The 23,889-nt window shown below is 41.4% G+C and overlaps 1 protein-coding gene across 3 annotated transcripts in view; it reads right to left on the bottom strand.

Moving 5' to 3' along the window:
- The window catches only part of LOC134356779 (contactin-4-like), a 2,290,679-nt gene that overhangs the window by 842,833 nt on the left and 1,423,957 nt on the right, over positions 1 to 23,889 (bottom strand). For all 3 annotated transcript variants that reach the window (XM_063067893.1, XM_063067892.1, XM_063067894.1), the window contains exon 6: positions 20,748 to 20,923. In XM_063067893.1, coding sequence (XP_062923963.1) covers positions 20,748 to 20,923 — 176 coding nt within the window. The remainder of the gene's footprint in view (positions 1 to 20,747; positions 20,924 to 23,889) is intronic.

The raw sequence follows: 23,889 nt of genomic DNA, 5'->3' as shown, positions 1-23,889 counted from the left end.
GAAGCCAGGAAGTGGTAGGAGAGGTTTCTTTCTGACTGGAAGCCTGTGACTAGTGGTGTGCCGCTGGAATTGGTGCTGTAGTTTGTCATCTATCTTAATGATCTGGATGGTGTTACGAGAATACACATAAAATTAAGATGTTTGCTGGCCTGGGCTAGCATCAGTGGCATCAGCAGTTGGTCTGCCACCTGCCCTCAGGGGAAGGAGAGATAAGGAACAATGGAGCAGCGTCTGGAGATGTGTAATGAAGGGATGTGGGGAGAGAGAGCTGTCTGGAGCGGCTCCCCCCTTTGAACCCTGAACTGTTTGAAGTGATGGACAGGCGATACCCCAGCAGGGGGATAAAAAGGGACAGGTTCGCTAAGACAGACACACGCCACCCGAGGTAACGAGACCCTGGAAGCGGTGCGCCTCTCACGAGTGGTGAGAAGTACCGGACAACGCACAGGGTGGAAAGGTACGATCAGCGGGAACCCGGTGTGTGTCCGCCCTTGCCTGGGTGCCGGGTTCACTGCAGAGGATCGACCGCATCTGGAGGAGGGGTCACAGTCGGTGACCTCAGGTGACATCACCAAGGACCCGCCCAAAAGTTGCTCGTGAGCAATCTCGCTGGTCTGTGAGTGAAGCTGTGCTGAATGATGAGTTGTTCCTATTCTATGTCTCTCTTCCCCACCTTGTCCATCGCCATGACAACGATTACTGCGAACTGAACTACAAACTGGACTGAACTTTGAGTCATTTTGAAATTGGTCATTTACCCCTAGACAACGATAGAGCTTGATTGATGCTGTTATCTTAATTCTGTGCACATGTGTGGTTATCATTGTTGAATTGTTGCATTTATTATCCTTTCGATTACTGTGTTGCTTGTTTCTTTAATAAAACTTTCTTAGTTCTAGTACTCCAGACTCCAACTGAGTGATCCATTTCTGCTGGTTTGGCAACCCAGTTACGGGGTACGTAACAATGGTAATGTGGTTAACTGGATCAGCAAATTTGCGAACGACACCAAGATTGGCGGTGTAGTGGACAGTGAGGAAGGTTATCATAGTTTGCAGAGGGATCTGCATCAGCTGGAAAAATGGGCTGAAAAACAGCAGATGGAATTTAATGCAGACAAGTGCAAGGTTTTGCATTTCAGTAGGACCATCCAGGGTAGGCCTAACACAGTGAATGGTAGGGCACTGAGAAGTGTGGTAGAACAAAGGGACCTGGGAAGACAGATCCATTATTCATTAAAAGTGGCATCACAGGTAGATAGCATCATAAAGAAAGCTTTTGGCATATTTGTCTTCATAAATCAATGAATTGAGTACAAAAGATGAGATGTTATGTTGAAGTTGTATAAGATGCTGGTGAGGCCTAATTTGGAGTATTGTATGCAGTCTTGGTCACCTACCTACAAGAAAGATGTAAACAAAATGAAAGTGTACAGAGAAAATTTACAAGGATGTGCTGAGTCTAGAGGATCTGAGTTATAAGGAAGGATTGAATAGGTTAGGACGGTATTCTTCAGAATGTAAAAGATTGAGAGGAGATCTGATAGAGGCATAGAAAATTTTGAGGGGTATAGATGGGGTAAATGCAAGCAGGATTTTTCCACTGAGGTTGGGTGGGACTACAACCAGAGGTCATGGGTGAAAGGTGAGAAGTTTAAGGGGAACATAAGGGGAAACTTCCTCACTCAGAGGGTCGTAAGAGTGTGGAATGAACTGCCAGCACAAGTGGTCCATCCATGCAAGCTCGATTTCAACACTTAAGAGGAGTTTGGATAGGTACATGGATAGTCGGGGTTTGGAAGGTATGGTCCTGGCGCAGGTCGATAGGAGTAGTTAGTCTAAATGGTTTCAGCATAGACTTGATTGGTCAAAGGGCTTGTTTCTGTGCTGTACTTCTCTATGATTCTACATAAATCTCAGTACTTTTAAGCCTTTTCAAGGATCCCTCATGGAAAGTATGTTCAACTCCCTAAAATTCATTCATTCTTTTATTACTATTTTTTCTTTCTTTTTGTATTTACACAGTTCGTTGTCTTTTTTTTTTGCACATTGATTGTTTATCTGTGCTGTTGGATGTGGTCTTTCATTGATTCTATTGTGTTTCTTGCATTTAATGTGATTGCCTGCAAGAAAATGAATCTCAGGGTTGTAGATGGAGACATATATGTACTTCAATGCTAAATTTACTTTGAACTTGTTTCATGATGTTCATGATCTTGGAAACTTATGGAGACCAAAAGGATTTTTTACAGCTGTAGCAACCCCAATCAAGAATGACCAACTAGTACAAGACCTTATGGATGTCATACAACGGTTGTCCAAAGTTGCTATATTAAAATGTGAAAGCCACTCTAAAATGACTACAGTGGAAAGCCACAGACATGCAGTCATGGATGAAATTGCAGAAAAGGTAGTGCAGGAAGGGTAAAAGAAATAAAATAAATTAAAGTACCAAGAAGATAGCAGTGAACCGACAACTGGAATTATGGAAAAAAAGTTGAACTCTGTATCATAGACGAACATACAAGATTATCTGGCACAGTAAATACACGCTCTAGGACACATTGGAGTGCAAAAGATGATCGACAGGTTCTCCCAATGGCAGTGCATTCCAAAGTTCAGGGCACAAGCTCGACAAACATTTGAAAGATGCATGACATGCCAGAGAATGAATCCTGGAGTAGCGAAAAAATCTATTACAGTTATGTTCTCCTGCCCTACCTGGTCTATTTTTACAGTTGCAAGTGGGCAACATTTCTTTTCAACAAGGAAAGCCACTGCCACACAACACAGCAAAAATTCTGATCAAGGACTATATTCCCAGAGGGGATTGCCATGTCTCATTGACTGACCAAGGAACACATTTCATTGCAAGTGTTTGTCAGGAATCATGTCAACTGATGAACATTAAATGACCTTTTCATTGTCGACATCACTCAGAGTCATCAGGACAAGCAGAGCGAATGAATGAAACCATCAAACAATGACTAAGTATCATGAGGAAAGTGCACCATGGCCTACGGCTCTTCTGGTCTTATACAAAATTAAATTAAATCCATTTGAGGTGTTAACACAGCATCCTATGACATAGCCAGGAGCTCTGAATCTCAGAGAGGCTGATAAGCATATTATGGCAGACAGTTTATGATTATGATTATGAGGACACGCAGTCCCCTTTTATTGTCATTTAGTAATGCATGCATTAAGAAATGATAAAAATGTTTTTCTAGAACGCTACCACGAAAACACATGACAAACCATCTTAAAAACTAACAAAAACCACATAATTATAACATATAGTTACAACAGTGCAAAGCAATACGGAAATTTGATAAGAACAGACCATGGCGCAGTAAAAATTAGTTGACTACAATGTGAAATTAACCCAAGCTATTCAGTCTGTTTCTCAACATGGTTCTGCCACTTGGAGTGATCCAACAGAAGGAGGACACACACTGAATCCTGGTGAGTGGGTCTTGATTAAGGAATCACACAAGGAGTGATCAGGAGCTCGGTGGGAAGGTCTTTATCAAGTGCTGTTAAATACCAACTTGGTGGTGAAATTGGAAGGTTACACTAGATGGATATATGCCAGCCACTGCAAGCAAGCTGAAGTGCTACCTGACGAGGACAATGAGCACTGTGGTTATTGGGCAAGTAACCTCTTTGCCCAGTGCCTACACTGCTGGGTTATAGTGAACAAACTAACCAGCCGGAAGACTTCAAGCAAGTCGACAACTACTGGACATTATGAAGTTTATTATGATATTATTTGTTGTTATATTTTTGTCAATTTTCCCTACTTACAATGAGTACTAACTTTCATACTAATATGTCTTGTCATAATCTACATCTTTTTCTTTGTGTATGTGGGATAGTTCAAACCCACATAGTTCTGCCTTTGAATTTTTTGATGTAATGATTCTAAATGTGTGATTTAAAATCAAAGGGGGTATGGTTGGATTTGACTGTTCAATTGTAATTTTCGTTGCAGTTTAACAATTAATTATCTGCTTGTATTTTAAGTACTTCTTATATACATGTAACAGTTTATTATGCCTCCTAATGGTCACAATAGGTATATGCAATTTCAGTAGGTATATGCAATTTCAGTGTTCCCCTAGAGGTATATAATGGTTAAACAAAGTATGGTTCTAGGAGTTTTTCCTCATTACTTGAATAAGAGCTATCTCATTGGTTAACACTTATCTACAAATTTGAATGGAATTGTCCTTATCTATGTAGTCTTTAAAGGCTACTACATGTTGGGCACCATTTTCTTAGTATCTCAGCTCTTTGTCTCTCCCTTCACTGAGTAGACCTCTATCACTGATTGTTTTCAATTTTCCTTTGTCCTATCAACAAAGTTTTGTGCCTATTCCCTGACTTCTTAAAAAAAAACCTTGGATTAAAACATCAGAGTCTAACAAAGCTGTTAGACTTCGAGATCCTATTCACTTACGAAGAACCTTTCGGGCATATTTTGAGTATATCTTTAGTAGAGGAAACAATCACACTGTAGAAATATAAAACAAATGCACAACTTTAAATGCTGTTAAGTACGGAAATACAGTTAATGTCTTCTAATCACGATGTGAGTAAAGCAGTTAAATTATTGTCCCAGAATTAGTGAATGCAAAGCTATGTAATCTTTTCATCAATACCATCTGACTCAAAATGAAAAATTCTATTAAATAATTTTTCTATTATGCTGGACTTGAGTCAAGTAACATTACCCTTTCTCCTCATCTGTGGCAACATTTAACATTTGGCTTCCAAAAATAAAATGTTTCAATTATGCATTCTACCTCAGGTTCGATATAAATCAGATTGATTCTGAAAGCGGCATTATACTTAATTCCTATTCATATATTTATATGGAAACTGAAGACGGACCAGAATTGGCATTGTCATCCCAGATGAAGCAGCTGTCCGGTTTCTCTCTATGTGCTCACTCATGCCAACCTTACATGGGATTCCTCCCCTCATCCCCAAAAATCACTGCACGTTATAACCACAACAATTAAGGATAGTGGCTTTCAAACGAAAACACACACAGATAATTGCCTGACAATCTGGTCTTCAGATATTCAGATTTTTTGAAGTATTTTAAACTGAAATGTTATATTTGAGTTTACACTCAGTGACCACTTGAGATGTGACCTCTGAGTGTATGTTCGTGGTCTTCTGTTCCTGTATCCCATCCACTCCAAAGTCCGGTGTTTTGTGCATTCAGAGATGCTCTTCTGCACATCACTGTTTTAACATGTGGTTATTTGAGTTACTGTCATCTTCCTGACAGCTTGAATCAGTCTAGCCGTTCTACTCTCACCTCTCTCATTAACAGAACTAACACTTACTCCTCTATTCTCTTTTCACCCATGACTGCTCTACCAATCACTCCACCAACACCATTGTCAAATTTGCTGACGATACCACCCTAATAGGTATCATATCAGACTGTGATGAGACAGCCTATAGGGAGGAGGTACAGCATTTGACAGAATGGTGTTGTCATAATAACCTGAACTTGAACATCACAAAAACCAAGGAACTGATAGTAGACTTCAGGAAATCAACGCGCGTCGAGCACTCTGCTCTGCACATATACGGGAAAGAGGTGGAGAGAGTAGAGAGTTTCAAGTTCCTCGGCGTCCACATCTCGGCTGACCTCACCTGGACTACCCAATCTCTTATCAGGTGGGGAAGGCCCAACAGAGGCTCTACTTCCTAAGGAAGCTAAAGCACGCTCTCCTCCCTCATCACCTGTCGAACAACTTCTATCGGACAACTATAGAGAGCCTCCTGACATATTGCTGTGCAGTGTGGTTTGCCAGCTGCACAGAACAGAACAGGAAGGACTTGCAGTGGGTGGTGAGGGTAGCAGAGCGGGTTATTGGCACAACATTACCCTCCCGCAGAGACATTTATACTGGCAGACTTCAAAAGAAGGCTACTTGTATTTCAAAGGATCCCACTCATCCTGGACATCACCTGTTTCCCCCTCTACCTTCTGGGAAGAGATACAGAGCATTAAGGATGAAAACAAAGAGACTCCTTAACAGCTTCTACCCACAAGCAGTGAAATGTATAACACCCCCCTCCCTTCTCCTGCCCCCCTCCTAAGACGGCGGCAGCTAAATGCATCACACTTCCAGGAATGGCAGGTGTGCAATAGTCCTACCCCCCCATCCATGTATTATTAACTTTGGACTGCACTCCTGAGGTTTTAGAGTTTATTTTATGTATATATTCTTTGTCGTGCTGCAAAACGTTGAGCTGCTAAACTGTGTTTCATTGCTCCACAACAATGACAATAAACATATTCTTCTTTTATTTTTGCTTTTGCACAATTTTCTGTAAACTCCGGTGATTGTTGTGGATGAAAATCCCAGGAAATCAACAGTTTCTTAAATATTCAAACCAGCCCATCTGGCAGCAACGATCATTTTCCATAGTCAAAGTAACTTAGATCACATTTCTTCCCCATTCTGATGTTTGGTCTGAACAACAGCTGAACTTCTTGTCATGTCTATATGTTTTTATAGATTGAGTTGTTGCCATAACTGGCTAATTAAGATATTTGCATTAACGAGGTGGACCAAATAAAGTGGCTACACAGCCTATAGTCATTTACACAAAAACATGTAAGCAAAGAGGCATTGAAAATCTTACTTGCACCAATATCACCGAGATACAACATTCAGAAAAGTACAAACTGAAACAAATGATCTAAAGTTATAGAAATAAAAACACAATTTGAATGAGAGAAATAAAGCCAAATAAAGTTGTCCTCTGAGGTAGTAATTCAGGTTACACAGGTTGTTTCAAGAACCAAATGGTTGAATGGAAATCGCTATTCTTGAACTTGCTGGTGTGGAACTTCAAGCTTCTACTCCTCCTGCCTAATAATAACTGCGAGAAAAGAGTATGGCCTGTGAAGTGGGATTCTCGGTGATCCTTCTTTGAGGCAGTACCTCATGCAGATACTACCATTGCTGCAGAGAAATGTATTGGTCCGGGTCCCCTGCAGCTTCTTACGTTCCTGTGCACTCTTACTGCCATACCAGAACATGAGGCAACCTGTCAGGATATTTAACAGCACATCTATATAAGTTTGTTGGAGTGGTCGGCGGATGTGCCAAACCTCTTTAAACTTCTAACGTGCTAGCATGCCTTCCTTTTAATTGCATCTATGTGCAGGACCTAGGATAAGTTGTCCAGTATGTTAACACCCATCTTTTTTTTAACCCGATTCTTTTGCTTTTAAAGAGCAGTCTCATTTTGTGAAATGTTTTCAACATTAGAACTCTTTTTAAAAACCACTATACCTAATGAAGGTCAGGGTAGACTACTTGAACACTCCAGCAAAGTGAGAGGATTATTCTGTCTCTTTAGTCACTTGCCCTAAGCTAGTAGGCTATGGAGTATATAATTTCTCCATAGTGGGACGAATAAATGATCATATCTGGATAGGTTCCTGGAAATGTTGGAGCAGATGGAGATTCTCGAACAGGTGCATCCACCTCAGGTAAGATCTGATCACAAGCGATTATGTGCTTGCTACTGGACTATTGTTCCTTTGGTCAAATAGTCTGAAACTCAAACAGCTTCACCATTCCTGAGTGGCAACAAAAATTTAGCTCTGCGTCTGAGATCATGCCCGCTTTTCAATTTCTCACACTGTTGTTGTCTCAAAATTTCTCACTTTGGCTAAGTCTGGTGAATGATGTTGGAGAAGGGAAGGAAGAATGGGCAGGCTTGTTCTCAGTCTCCAACCCATTGACAGGTCTGATGGACTACAAGCATTCGCAAGAAGTGTGGAGCGATGAGCTAGAAGTGCTTTGTAGGGGTCTTTGGCCTTCGCTAGGAGAATCTGCACTGCACTTTCTGCTTCCCCATTTGCCTGAGGGTGCTGTGGGCTATTTGTCTGGTCTTTGAACTCATAGTTCCTCACAAAGACTTTGAATTCTGAGCAACTAAATTGTGGACCGCTGCCTGACACAGCTTTCTCTGGTATTCCATGGTGAGCAAAAACAGCTTTCAGCTGTTGCTGAAGATGTAAAGGGCAGCTTGGACATCTCAACCTTCCATCAGTAGTAATCCACAGTGAGAACCTTTCACACTTTTCAGTTCAAAAATGTCTATGCCTGCAATTTGCCATGGAAAGTCGGGGAATTCTGTGGGACAGAGAACTTCAGCATGATTTTTGTGCAGTTTTCTGTATGCTTCACATTGTTTTACATAATCTTCCAGTTTTGTGCTCAGAGCTGGTCACCACATGGATTGGCTTGCTCTGAGACAACATTTTTTGATTCCTCAATGTCCTTGGTGGATTTGACTGATGGTATCGGCGTGCATAGAAGCAGGAATGACAGGTCTGGAGCCCTTTAGCAGCCAACCAACAAAATGATGATTGTATTTCTTTCCAGCCAGTGAGATCTGAGTTCATGAGTTCCTTTTGGAACAGCTGGCCATCCATGCTCACAGTATTGCATGACCTTGCTGCAGATTTGATTCTTTTTCAACTCAGCACAAATTTCATCCAGTTTACTCTGTGATGCAGGAAAGCTTTCACGTAGCTGAGCTAAGTACATATTGGTATCTTCCATGAGGGTGAAGTCAGCTTCTGTCCACTCACTTTTGCATGTCATCCTCAACAGGGTGTCTGATGTTGTGAAAGATTTGCCAGGGACCAGTGCAATGTCATAACAGCATCGCATAAGCCTCATTCTGAATCTTTAGAGACGTGGAGGTAAGTCACCTAAGTGTTTCAAGCTGAGGAGGCTGACAAGTGGCTTGTGGTCTGGTTTCAGTCGGAATTTAGTGCCTATCAAGTAGCAGCTGAAGCGTTCACAAGCTCACATGAGAGTCAGGATGTAATGTTGTTCAGTAGGAGTCAGTGTCTTTATACATAAGCGACTGGTTTCCATACACCACTGCAGTTTTGCATGAGCACTCCCCCAAAGCTAAGGGAAGGGTCATCTGCTGAGACCTTGGTTGCTTTGTTCAGATCAAAGAATGCCGATGTTGGCGGAGAGGTTAGCTCTGCTTTAGGTGATGGGAATGACTTCTCCTGTGGTGTGTTCCAGGTCCAAATGTTTCTCTGAGAGAGGAGGCCCTGAAGTGGCTTTGTTTTTGCTGCCAAATCAGAAATGAACTTTCAAAGCTGATTTACCACCTCATGGAAACTGAGAATCTCTAGTATATTCATAGGTTGATCCATGTTCCAAACTGTCTGTTTGAATCTGGTTGCACTCCCTCTGAGGACAGCTGGTGGCCCAACAACTTCACCTTTAACTTTGCAAATTCACCTTCCTTTTTGCTCATGGTGCTTCTAGCCTGTTTCAGTTTCTCCAAGACAGCTACCAGTCTTTTGTTATGTTCCTTACTTGAGCCTCCGAAGATGATTACATCATTCATGTGGCAGACTACTCCTTCCAGTCCCTTCAAAATTAGGTTCATCCTCATCTGAAAGGGTTCAGGGGCTGATGAGATGCCAAAAGTGAGTATCTTGAAGGCATATTATCCATATGGCTTGATAAAAAGGTTGTGAGCTTCTGTGACTCAGGAACTAAATGGATCTGCCAGAACACTGAGTTTGCATCTAGTTTGGTTAAGAACTTTGCTCAGTCCAGCATACCCAATGCGGGCTAAATAGAGGGCAAAATAAACTTCTTTCTTACTGCATTATTCAATTTTGATAGTTCAACACAGATCTTCACTATGCCACCTGTATTGGGAACAGGAACAATGCCCGCATACCAGTCAGTAGGTCCATTCACTCTAGTTATCATGTCAAGTGCCTCCATTCTCTCAAGTTCAACTTTGACTTTATTCATCAATGGGACTGGTGTACACCTCACCGTAGTTAGAGAGTACGGTGTCACTCCTGGCCTTAGTTGGACAAGGTACTCTTCTTTCAGTATCCCCAGGCCTGTGAACAACTCCGGGTACTATTCCTACCACTGAACATTGTTTAGCAAATCTAACCTTGCAATGAGGTTCAGCTTCTCAATGGCATGTCATCCCAATTGTGGTGAGAAGAGATGTTGAACAACATAGACATCCTCCTTTAACTGTTTCTCATTTTCACGCATGGAATTTGTAAGTATTCTTTTCACACTGAACTTTATTTTCACTGGCCCCATGAGAACTTTCTTTGTTGGGTTTAGTATGATGCCTGTTTTCTTTGCCAATTTTGTGAACAGGCATTTGGGGATAGCTTTAACATCGGCCCCAGTGTCCATTCTGAATGTCACTGCTTCATTTTGCAATTGAACAGTAGTACACCAGCCTTGCTTATTTGAATCCAGAACCCCAAGGAAAGCTCTCTTTTTATTTGAATCATGGTCTTCTTTGACCTCTTGAAGAACTGTTTTTGAATGATGCTAGCTTTTATAACTGTCAACTCTAATGCATTGGTGGAATTTCACTTTTTTTGCTGGACAGTGCTCTTTGACATGGAATGGATGGACAGTGCTCTTTGACATGGAATGGAGACTTGCCTTATCTCCTGCACTTGGAAATTTTATCTGCTCTTTGTTTTGCTTGTTTGAGCTGAGCCCTACTGTTCTCTTTTTCTGTTGTCTTTCTTTCACCGCACCTTGCTTGTACCCTCCATTTTGTACAGCTTCTAGCTTTACCTCAGCATCATTTTCATGCCTGAGTTCTGCCTCTTGCTGACTAACATTCTCACTCTGCCCGACCATAGTAATAGCTTTCTCTAGTGTGAGATTTGCCTGCAACTGAAGTCTCACTGGCAATTTGGTGCCTAGTTTCCCAACAACAATCCTGTCTCTAATGAGCTCATCTCTCAGAATTTCTTATGCACAGTTGTCTGACAGGGCATACAATGCTGTGATGAAGTCATTTACACTTTCATTTGGCTCCTGTTTTCTGGAGTTGAATTTTGTCCTCTCATATATCACATTTTGTTTGCCTGTGAAATATACTTTGAGTTTGTCCTGCAATGCTTAGTATTCCTTTTTCTGAACATCTGTCAGTCCTAATCCATCCATGATGTCATCTGCCATGTAGAATATCAGCCTGCTTAGCTGATGATCATCTGAAGCCTGTGCAAGATTGCTTGCAACCCTAAATCTCTCAAAACATCTGACACATCTCTCAAAGTTCCCTGGTTTACAGAAATCAAATGTCTCAGCTGGCTTTAATTAGTATGTACTGCAGGTATTTGCTCTATTTTCCTGTTTAGCATTTTACAAAAAACAACAAAAGAATTGTTCTCCCCCTCACTGTGAGTTTGACTGACTCCTCTGCTGTGCCTCTGTCTCTGTGCAGTACCCTAGGCTAGTGGCCCACAGATTATTACAATGCATCCACTTTTAGGTGCAGCTCAAAGGCATTGGCTAGCAACCCTGGTCAGGTCTCTCAGTGCATACAGTTCTCAGCTGATGCATATAGAGTGAGCAACTAGCATAGGCAGTGTAGGTTGATACATATTTCATAGATACATAAGAACAAGATCAGTCTTACTGTAAATTCTTTCTTGTTCAGTCTGTAGCCCAAATTTACTGACAATCAACCATTTTGGACACTATGCTGTGTTCATTAGGAGGAACAGTGCAGAAAACACTCAGAGGCCAGTTTTGCAAGACATCCACACATTTTAATTCCACGTCCCATTCCCATTCTGATATGTCTATCCATGGCCTCCCCTACTGTAAAGATGAAGCCGCACTCAGGTTGGAGGAACAACACCTTATATTCCATCTGGGTAGCCTCCAACCTGATAGCATGAACATTGACTTCTCAAGCTTCCGCTAATGTCCGACCTCCCCCTCGTATCCCATCCGTTATTTATTTATATACACACATTTTTTTTCTCTCTCCTTTTTCTCCCTCTGTCCCTCTCACTATACCCCTTGCCCATCCTCTGGGTTTCTCCCCCCTCTCCCTTTTCTTTCTCCCTAGGTCTCCTGTCCCATGATCCTCTCGTATCCCTTTTGTCAATCAGCTGTCCACCTCTCAGCTTCATCACGCGCCCCCCCCACTGTCTTCTCCTATCATTTCCGATCTCCCCCTCCCCCTCCCACGTTCAAATCTCTTACTAGCCCTTCTTTCAGTTAGTCCTGATGAAGGGTCTCGGCCCGAAACGTCGACTGTACCTCTTCCTAGAGATGCTGCCTGGCCTGCTGTGTTCACCAGCAACATTTATGTGTGTTGCTTGAAATTCCAGCATCTGCAGATTTCCTTGTGTTTGCGTAATAGAGGCAGGAGTTGATTTGTGCCAACACCAACCCTGAAGTATTTCACGGCAGTTGTCATAAGCACAGCCAAATGGTAATTATTAAAGTAGGTCACACACACTTTTTGAGCACTGGTATAACAGTTTCGTTTGAAGCAAGTGGGAAACTCAGGCCACAGAAGGAAGAGGTTGAAATGGCTGTAGACACTCGAGCCAGTTGGTCCACAAGGATCTTTAGTAATCAGATAGGTGCAGTCTGGACTTGATGACTTTCAAGGGTTTAACTCTTGAAGGGTGCCCAGACTCAGCCTCAGAGAAAGAAATTACATGATTATTTGAGGTATCGGGAGGTTGAGTGTTTGTGCCATTCCTCCTTATCAAAGCATTCATAAATGCATTGAGATCATCCAGAACTGATGGGGGCCATTGCCAATTATGCTAAACAATCCCATTGTAGAATGTAGTGTTGTGAAAGCCCTGTCTCAATTGTTGAGTGTCCATCCATGATTCCAGTTCAGTCCAAAACTGGATATGCTCACTATGACCTTCTAGAGGTCAGATCCAGTCTCCTTAAATGACCCTGCATTGCAGCCTTAAAATGCCACATATTTCACCCTCAGCATATCCTGAATAGTCAGGGTCATCCAGGCCTTCTGGATGGCAAAGCCTCAATGTTTTTGTGGATACATACACATCCACGAATGTCTTTATTTACGTCAGTGACAACTCAGGTGTATTCATTTGGTCTATGCACAAATACATCAACAGAGTCCAGATTAGCGATTTGAATCAATCACAAATTCATTCTTTTGCATCTCTCTTCCAGCTCTTCATGGCCTCGTTCGTCAGTGCCACAACCTTCAGTCTGTCTGTTCACATGGAGAAGCAGCACAGCCAGGTGGTTGGATTCACCAAAGTGTGGGCGGTGTGTGAAGCACTAGGTATTCTTGATGGTGATATCCAGTGAGTGTGAGGTTCTCTCATGTTGCAGGGGGTGTATTGGATGGTAGTCAGGCAGAGACTTCTTCAGGCTTGCCTGATTAAATTTTCCAGCTCTGATGTGACAGGTGGAGAACACTATTTCGTTCTTGTTGATAATGGCATTTAAGTTCCTTGAGTAATATTTTGCTGGCTGGCAAGTTGGAATTTCAACCTGGAAATAGAGTTCTCCACCTGTCACAAGAGTTGGGGTGAGCTATGCCTCTGTGAAACAGCCATCTTGCTTTTGGTCTCCAGATAGCCGATCCCCTTTAAGAAAAAGGAAGCAAGGAAGGTGTGCTGGGCTGCAAGTATGATTGAAACACAAAGCCTTTAGACCCACACTCCCAACTATCCTGCTGGTGAATGTACAGTCTCTGGAAAATAAAACTGAAGTCCTCACAGCAACATTGCAGTACCAGAGGGGGATGTCAGGGACTGCTCTGTACTTACTTTACAGAAACATGGCTCATTTCCAGCATTTTGGATGCAGCGCTGCAGCTAAAGGGCTTCACCATCCACTGCAAAGACAGGATATCTGAGTCTTTTAAAGGAGAAAAGGTGAGGAATGTTTCATGACTACCTCATTGTGGTGCATAAATGTGGCAGTTCTCTCTCTCTCAACCTGGAACATCTGCAGTCAAGTGCCATCTTTTTATCTGCCGAGGGATGTTTTCATCCCAGTAGTGATGTAGATTCCACCTTCGGTCAACGTTAGGCACTAGAGGAGTTGATCATCGTGATTAGCAGTCCCAAAATAGCGCACCCTGATACCTTCTCTATCACGGTGGAGGATTTCTACCAAGCCAACATGAAGAAGTCTCTGAACAACTACTACCAACATATCACCTGTGAAACCAGAGGAGCCAACACACGTGACCACTGCTATGCCACCATCAGGAATAATAACTGTGCCATCCCATGCCCACATTTTGTAAAGTCCACTCTTCTGTCTGTAGAGGCAGAGACTAAAGAATACAGCAGCAGTAGTGAGGACCGAGAAGGCACAGTCAGGGAGTCAGAGGAGCACTAACAGGACTACTTTGAGTCAGTGTACTGGACAATACTCAGGGATTCATCTTCGAATCTGAATGACCACACCACAGTTGTCATCAACTTCATCATGACCTGTGTGGACAAATGTCTGCCTTTAAAAACATACCGGATATACACCTAGAAAAAACCATGGATCAGTCAAGAGATTCAAAGTCTTCTGTGGGGTAGATCTGTGGGCACTCAAGATGGGTGATCCAGAACTATGCAAGAAGTCGAGGAACAACCAGCTGAAGGCTTTTTTAAGAGCGAACAATATGCTGATTGAAGTTAGAGACTGAATCAGATGCACGTCAACTCTGACAGGATTTTCGGTCATTACTTCCTATGAGGCAGGAACCTAACATCATGAATGGCTGTGAAACTTCCCTCCCAAACGAGCTCAACCACTGTTATGCACACGTTAAACGGGAGAATTAAACTACACCTGTGCGTATCCCTACAGTACCCGGTGACCCTGTGACTTCTGTTTTGAGGCTGGCATCAGAACATTTTTCAAGAGGGTGAACCCTCATATGGTATCAGGACCTGATAGTGTACCTGGTGGGGCACTGAGTATCTGTGCCAACCAATGCGTGAGTGCTCAAGGACATCTTCAATCTCTCACTGAGGCAACTGGAGGATGCAACCTGCTTCAAAAGGGCGACAATCATACCAGTGCACACTAAGAGCAGGGTGAGCTCCCTCAGCAACTACAGCCCAGTAGTACTCACATCTACAGTGATGAGTTGCTTTGTGAAGTTGGTCATAATCAGAATTATCAAGGACATTGACTGTCTGCATTGCCTATACCACAATAGGTTTACAGAGGATTCCATCTCACTGGCTCTCTGCTCGGATTGGATCATCTGGACAGTAGCAGCACCCATGTCATGCTGCTGTTTATTGATTAAAGTTCAATGTACAACATAGCCAAAACCTCAGTACTAATCAACAAGCTTCAAAACCTGGGCCCCTAACTCCCTCTGCAACTGGATCCTTGACTTCCCAATCAGGAGACCACAGCCAGTGTGGATGGAAATAACATCTCCTCCTTGCTGTCAATAGCACTGGCACACCTCAAGGACACATGCTTAGCTCACTGCTCTACTCTCTCCGCACCCACAACTGTGTGGCCAGGCACAGTTTAAACAGCATCTATAAGTTTGATGATGACACAACCATTGTTGGCAAAATCTCAGAGGAAGTCGAGAGATCAGCTAGTTGAGTGGTGTCACAACAACAGCCTTGCACTCAGCTCAGAAAGACCGAGGAATTGCTTGTGAACTTCAGGACAGGGAAGTCCAGGGAACAGCCACCAGTCCTTAATAAGGCATCAGCTGTGGAAAGGAAGAGCAGTTTCTAGTTTCTAGCTGTCAACTTCTCTCAAGATCTATCCTGGGTGCAACCCATTGTCATAATTACAAAGAAGACAAAACAGCATCTATATTTCATTAAGATTTTGAGGAGATTTGGTATGCCACCAAAGACTCTTGCAAGTTTCTACAGATAATCTGTGGAGAGCATTCCAACTGGTTGCATCACTGTCTGATATGGCGGGGGAGAGACACTGCACACGCATACAACCATTACATCAAAAGTAAAAAGTCCTTTCATGATTTCCTCCTTCAGAATCAGAACCAGATTTAATATCACCGGCATATGTCATGAAATTTATTGTTTTAGCAGCTGCAATACGATTTTTAGTAGTGAGGTAGTGTTCATGGGTTCAATATCGATTCAGAAATCAGATAGCACAGGGAAAGAACCTGTTCCTGAAATTGCTGGATGTGTGCTTTTAGGCTTTGTACCTCCTTCCTGACTGTAACAATGAGAACAAGGCTTGACCTGGGTGATGAACACCACCTTTTTGAGGCATTGCTCCTTGAAGATGTCCTGGATATTATGGAGCCTAGTGCCCATGCTGGAGCTGACAAAATTTACAACTCTGTAGTTTATTTGATCCTGCGTAGTTACTCCCCATACCAGATGATACTGCCACTGCCATGTCTTTTTTGTAGCTGTATTGATATGTTTGGTCCAGTATAGGTGTATTAATACCCAGAAACTTGAAATTGCTCACTCATTCCATTTCTGATCCCTTGATGAGGACTGGCGTGTGTTCCCACCTGTTACCCTTTCCGAAGTCCACAATTTGTTCTTTGGTCTTACTGATGTTGAGTGCAATGTTGTTGCTGTGACAGCGCTCAACTAGCTGATATATCTCACTCCTGTGCACACTCTCATCACCATGTGAAATTCTGCCAATAATAGTATCATTGGCAAATTTATTGATGGTATTTGAGTTTTGCCTAGCCACACAGTCATGGGTGTAGAGAGAGTAGTACACACATCCCTGAGGTGCACCAGTATTGATGAACAGCGAGGTGGAGATGTTATTCCCAATCTGCACATATTGTGGTCTTTCAGTTAGGAAGTTGCGGATCGAGTTGCGGAGGGAGGTACAGAGGCCCAGGTTCTGGAGCTTTTTGATAAGAACTGTTGGAATTATTGTATTAAATGGTGAACTGAATACAATCAATAAAGAGCATCCTAACATAGGTTTTTGTACTGTTCAGGAGATCCAAGGCCATGTGAAGAGCCAATGACATCACATCCATCATAACACTTTGTGGCAATAGGAAAATCGCAGTGCGTCCAGGTCCTTGCTGAGGCAGGAGTTAATTCTAGGCATAACCTATCTCTCAAAGCACTTCTTTACTGTAGATGTGAGTGTTACTGAATGATAATCATTAAGGCAGTTCATGCTGCTCTATTTGGACACTGGTATAACTGTTGCCCTTTTGAAGCAGGTGGAATCTTCTGACTGTAGCAATGACAGATTGAAAATGTCTTTCAACACCCTAGCCAGTTGGCTGGCAGAGGTTTACAGAGCCCTTCCAGGTACAGGTACTCGATCAGGGCCTATCGCTATAAAAGGCCACAATCTCCAAATTGTGTCCATCTTCATGATATTAGGGCGTATTTTGGAGTTAGGGTATAAAACAAATATTAAGTTCAACAGCAGCTATTCTTCAGATTTGAATGTGAATTGCAGATGGAATTTCAAACACAGTCCTGAACCATAGTTTTCCTGGAGCTGTTGACATCAAACCAGACAATGCTGATGAACTTTCATTTAGGGTGTCTGGAGTGTAGGTGCAAAGAAGGAGGTGTGAAACTATATTAATGTCAAGGAAGCATTGTAAGTACATTGTAACTATATAATTATCCTACTGTTACCTTTGACCTGTTACCTATAACAATATCATGCAATATTGGATATCTACTGATGTCTACTTTAAGCCTATGGACTCTCACAGCTACCTGGACTATACTTCTTCCTACCCTGTCTCTTGCAAAAACGCCATCCCCTTCTCGCAATTCCTCAGTCTCGGCTGCATCTGCTCTGAGGATGAGGCCTTTCTTTCCAGGACAAAGGAGATGTCTTCCTTTTTTAAAGAAAGGGGCTTCCCTTCCTCCACCATCAACTCTGCCCTCAAACACATCTCTCTCATTTCACGCACATCTCCTCTCACCCCATCCTCCTGCCACCCCACTAGGAATAGGGTTCCCCTTGTCCTCACCTACCACCCCACCAGCCTCCAGGTCCAACATATTATTCTCTGCAACTTCTGCCACCTCCAACGGGATCCCACCACCATGTACATCTTTCACTCCCCCGCTTTCTGCTTTCCACTAGGATCGCTCCCTACGCGACTCCCTTTTCCATTTGTCCCCCCCATCCTTTCCCACCGATCTCCCTCCCGGCACTTATCCTTGTAAGTGTAACAAGTGCTACACATGCCCTTACACTTCCTCCCTCACCACCATTCAGGGCCCCAGACAGTCCTTCCAGGTGAGACGACACTTCACCTTTGAGTCGGCTGGTGTGATATACTGCGTCCAGTGCTCCCGGTATGGCTTTCTATATATTGGTGAGACCCGATGCAGGCTGGGAGACCATTTTGAACACCTACGCTCTGTCCGCCAGAGAAAGCAGGATCTCCCAGTGGCCACACATTTCTATTCCACGTCCCATTCCCATTCTGATATGTCTATCCCCTACTGTCAAGATGAAGCCACACTCAGGATTGGAGGAACAACACCTTATATTCCGTCTGGGTAGCCTCCAACCTGATGGCATGAACATTAACTTCTCTAACTTCCGTTAATGCCCCTCCTCCCGTTCTTACCCCATCTCTTTTTTAAATTTTTTTTTATTTTTTCCTTTTTATTTCTCTCTCTCTCTCTTTTCTCTCTCTTTTTTCTCTCTCTGTCCCTCTCAAAATACTTCCTTGCCTGCTCTCCATCTTCCTCTGCGCTCCCCTCCCCCTTTCTTTCTCCCTAGGCCTCCCGTCTCATGATCCTCTCCCTTCTCTAGCCTTGTATCCCTTTTGCCAATCAACTTTCCAGCTCTTAGCTCTATCCCCCCACTCCTGTCTTCTCCTATCATTTCCGATCTCCCCCCTCCCTCCCACTTTAAAATCTCTTACTATCTCTTCTTTCATTTAGTCCTGACAAAGGGTCTCGGCCCGAAACATCAACTGTGCTTCTTCCTATGGATGCTGTCTGGCCTGCTGCGTTCCACCAGCATTTTGTGTGTGTTCTTTGTATCAACCAACTTTAAGGTCTCTCCTGTAACTTGGTTCATGTTATAGCAGTGATTATGCCTAAAAATGGAAGGGAAATGGATGGAAAAATCTACTTGCCAGTACTTGAGGATGCTAAACAAATATATTCAACTTCACAATTCAATTTTAATGATGCTCAATGTCACTTGCAAAATGGCAGTCTGTCCTAGTGAAATGTTGAATCCCTGCCAACAGTTCACACTAACAGAAACCTACAACTAGGGCACTGAACAAATCAGAGATGATACAATGACAAGAATGATCTTTGCTAATATTTAACTGTCCTTGCAAACTCATGTTCCTTTTCACAAACCCAGAATATACCACTGATTTAAATACAATTTTAAAACATTAACTTAATTCTGAAAATGTATAAGTTGAACACCATTTATTTAATACTCCATTTCTTTCCAACTTAAGTTCAAGAATGAAATGCAAAACGTACACTTAAAATCAGTTCGCTACTCGAACATTTTATAAATACATCAATATTTCCTGTAGAAATGTTCATTTTGTAATCATATTTGCCTCTTGATAGCCTGTCGACAAACAGTTGATAAATACAAACAAAAAGTAATGAAGCCTTCGGCAGTCCTTAGTAATGAAATATAACCACTTCAGTCCCATTCTAAAGTAGCCCTCATCTACAAGGTTAACCCTCAACTTTAGTGTAGACAGTTTGAAATGACATCATTGGCTCTATCATTGGTTCACCACCGAAGAAAACTTCTCACCGGTCCACTTAAAACTAAAATCTTCACAAATGGTTTCCTCAGTGCTGCATCAACAAGGATGTCACAATATAAAACCACTTAGCCCATCTTCAAGATACACTGAACATAGCTCCAGGACTTGTGCAAGAACGCATGAAGGTAACTTGTTTCCAGATCTATTCTTAGATTGATTTTAGAGGAGGAAAACCAAAATACAGCATAAGGAAGTGAGTTCTTGACTTCCAAAAAGAATCAAGTTCCAAAGTTGAAAAAGAGTAAGATTTTCTCAAGCAATTGTATGCACACAGATATTCATATTCACTACATGGAGTGAAATCATAATTTATGTAGAATAGTGAGACTATTTAGCAAGAAGTAAGTTAAAACATAGCATTGTCCACAATGTTTTAAATCATTGCAACACATGAGATTCTGAAAAAAAATACGTATCCTAATTTTTTTTCTTCTATCATTCATGACTATAATATAGGTTTGTGAGGTCAGATTTTTTTCCCTCTGAATTCACCATCTTAGTTTTAATCCACACAATAGTTTTATGTTTTCATATCAATTTCAAAGCCTCAACACATAGAGGTCTTCACAAAACAAACAAAACATTCTCTCTTTATTTTGGAAGATTGATATGGCAAATGCACTGGTAACAGACTGCATTAACTAACGAGTAAATAAATGAAGACAGATAAACAGAAAGTTGAGTTGCTTACAGCATCATAAACATCTTTACTATTCAAATCATGTCAAAATTATAAATAATTATAGGACCAGTGACAACTTATTCTCCAAAATAAAACAATATAGAAATTAGATTTTCACAAAGCATTTTGAGTAAATAATTACTCCGTGGATTTTATTGTTGCTAAAAATGTTGCAAACAAAATAGTTTGCTTTTTACAAAAGATTTTACACTGCAAAAGAGGATACCAAAGTCTGGAATGTTTGCAGTGAAACATGATTCTAGCCAATAGAAAAAAAATGAGTGTGCATTGGACAGAAAATACAGGCCAAATGCTCTTGCATTTTTTTCCAATATATACACATGACAGGTGATATTTTTTCTCGTCAGCACATATTCAGAACCTATCATTTAAATAATAACTAAAACAGCATTCAAGTCTAATCCCGGAAATAAACTGTTTCAATGGAAAAAGTTCTGTAAACTTACATGCAAATTGGAGTTTTCCTTCTTTGCTCACGATTGTGCCAAACGAATTTGTAGCAAAACATTGATATGTTCCACAATCTTGGGTCCTGACTGGGTTATTGATCACCAGAGTACCACCAATCAAACTATAACGGTAATCCAAGTTTATGTCAATGTCTGTGCCATTTCTTTGCCATCTGCAAGATAAAAAGTAATTCCGTTTACCCAGACTTTCACTAGGATTATTGCTAATTACCAAAGACACTTTTGAAATTAAAAAGAGTAACTCATACGATGTGATCAACAAGATTCAAAACTGTAGTAAACTGTTTGCTTTCTAGGTTAAAGTTCCCACTCAAACCAAGTCACCCAACTTTCAATGGAAGCGCCTGTGGCTAATGGCTTGGTCACGAGCGGATAGCAGGTGTACCGCGCAATGCGCATGGCTGCAAGCGGTTGGTCAGGTGCCAATGAGCATGCTCAGCCTCGAGACTGAGATGAACCACAACCATTCCTCAAGCACCATGTCCCCAACGTTACATCACTAACATCTTTCATTTCAATGAGCTGGATCTATGAGGAAGTGGATTTTTATTTTACTTCGTTGTGATGTTTCCAATTACTCAGTGGCAATTAAAAGCAATTTTCAGAAAGGCATATTTTTTAAACTTTTGTTTTAGATACCATTGAACATCAGAGACATTTGAAGTTCATTCAACGGCCTCTGAGAGCTAATTGCTGGTGTGGTCTGTGCGTGAAAGAGGCACCAAAACTAAAAGAATAATTGGATCCAAGGGGGCCACAAAGCAACACGGCTGTAAGGGTAGCTGGATGATAGCAGTTAGTATGGGAAATGAGCAATACATCTGCGAGCTGGTTGGGGAAAACATATTCTGTCTTAGTATCCTTGTCACTGTCTGAGTTTTCAATACGAAAATTAAAAACTAACCTCAAATGCTAGAAACATTAAATCAAATAAATACCCTCCAGGTCAAAGCCACTTCTGTGGGAAGAAAAACAGAGCTAATATTTCAGGTCAGAAACTGAAGTTGGGGTTTTCACAAAGGGTGTACGATTTGATACATAATTTTGTTTCTTCTCCCACAGCTGTGCCTGACTTGATGGGTATTTCTGGCATTGTCAGTCTCCAGTATGAGTCTTGCAATTCAAATGAAAGTGAAATGTTTGTCAACTGCTTTTGTTTGGCATAAATAGCTTCTATTGAAACGTCCTTGTCACACCAGTTTAGAGCACAATCTCCCTTTCATCATCATTTTGTATTCACTCTCTCAGCAGAATAAGAAGTGTTCCCTCCAATTATTTGTCTGTGCTGTCACTCTGGTACACTCAATGCAGATTCTTGCTGTTTATTGCCTTTTACCCTGTACAAAAATGCATGTTGCTGAAATGCAATTAGCATCTTTTGTTGATGCAGGATAAATAATTAATTTCAATTTCAGTTTTAAAACATGCAGTTTCTTACAATAACCAATATCATGAAGAAGATATCTACTAAGCAAAGCCACAATATCTCATCAGTTTTCTCAAATTTTAACTGCAGCATGCAATCAAATATCAATTTTGTTATTACAGGTTCCTTCCATTTGGTAGCCACCAACCCTCACAGCTGGAAGTCTGCTTCATTTCTTCCTTTTGCACTTGGCAATTGAGGGTTCATACAATTTAAAGTGCAATTTCAGATGTAATGTCTTAAATTTGCTATGGTGGTTACTCGTGCTGTAATACTGCAACTAAGTTTGCATTTTCATATTCTAATTTAGGTGTCTGCTGAAGATGTCACAAGCTAATGATTAGATTCTACTCTGACAAGACGGTACCTGTGCAGAGCAAATTTGGATTTATTATAATCCTTGTACATAAGGTAGAATTTTCAATGTACAGCAGCTCTTCATACATGATCATACATCAAGAATTAATAATTCAACAGCAGCTTTTTTATAGCTTGTGCAATACACTAGAGAATTGGCATTCTTAATGCATTCCAGACAGCAATAGTAAAACAATTGGGTCAGAGAAAAGGACAATTTCTTTTAATAATGACAACCATCTTCTGCAAGATTGTTTATGTGAAAATAACCTACAAATGTTTCAGACGTCATACAATTTTCACATGGTACGACAATTTCCTTGTGTGTAAATGACAGACTGATAATCCTACAAAGGGTAACAATGGATATTAAAATAATGAGTATTACATTAGGTAAAATTTAGAAAATTTATGTATTTTATCTTTCTCCCATAAATGACTCTAGAGTTGCAAGAAAAAGTTTGAAAACCCTTTACAATTACTTGGTTTTCTGCATTAATTACTCATAAAATGTGGTCTGTTCTTCATCTAAGTCACAATAATAGACAAACATAATCTGCCTAAATAAATAACACACAATGCAATTGTACTTTTCATGTCGTTATTGAACATATTCACAGTCCAGACTCGAAAAGGTATGCGAAGCCCTGAATTTAATAACTGGTAGAACCTCCTTTAGGAGCAATAATCTCCACCAAATATTTCCTGTAGCTGCTGATGAACGTTGTACAAGGGTGAGGAGGAATTTTAGACCATTTCTCTATACAAAACTGTTTCAGTTCATCAATATTTCCGTGATACCATGCATGAACAGCATTCTTCAGGTCATGCCACAGCATCTTAATTGGGTTAAGGTCTGGACTCTGACTTGGCTATTCCAAAACACAAATTTTCTTCTTTTTAAACCAAAATTGATTTACTCTTGTGTATTGGATCATTATCTTGTTGCATCATTCAATTCCTATTAAGCTTCAGGTAACTACCCTAATATTCTTCTGTAAGATATTGATAAACAACTTTGAATTCATTGTCCCCTCAATAATTGCAAGCTCTCCAGGCACTGAGGTAGCAAAGTAGCCCCAAACCATGATGCTCCTTCCACCATGCTTCACAGTTGCATGATGTCTTGGTGTTGTTGTGCAGTGCCCTTCATCCTCCCAACATTTCTGCCAAAAAGTTCAACTTTTCTCTCATCTGCCGTCAGAACGTTGTCCCAGAAGAATTTTGGAATATCCAGGTGGTCTTTTGCAAACTGGAAATGTGCAGCAATGTTTTTTTTTGGAGAACAGTAGTTTCCTCTGTGGTGTCCTTCCATGAATACCATTCTTTTTCATT

Source organism: Mobula hypostoma, chromosome 15 (genome assembly GCF_963921235.1).
Source record: "Mobula hypostoma chromosome 15, sMobHyp1.1, whole genome shotgun sequence".
Lineage (NCBI taxonomy): Eukaryota > Metazoa > Chordata > Chondrichthyes > Myliobatiformes > Myliobatidae > Mobula > Mobula hypostoma.
Note: the sequence above shows the minus strand (reverse complement) of the source record. Positions and strands in the feature narration are given on the sequence as shown.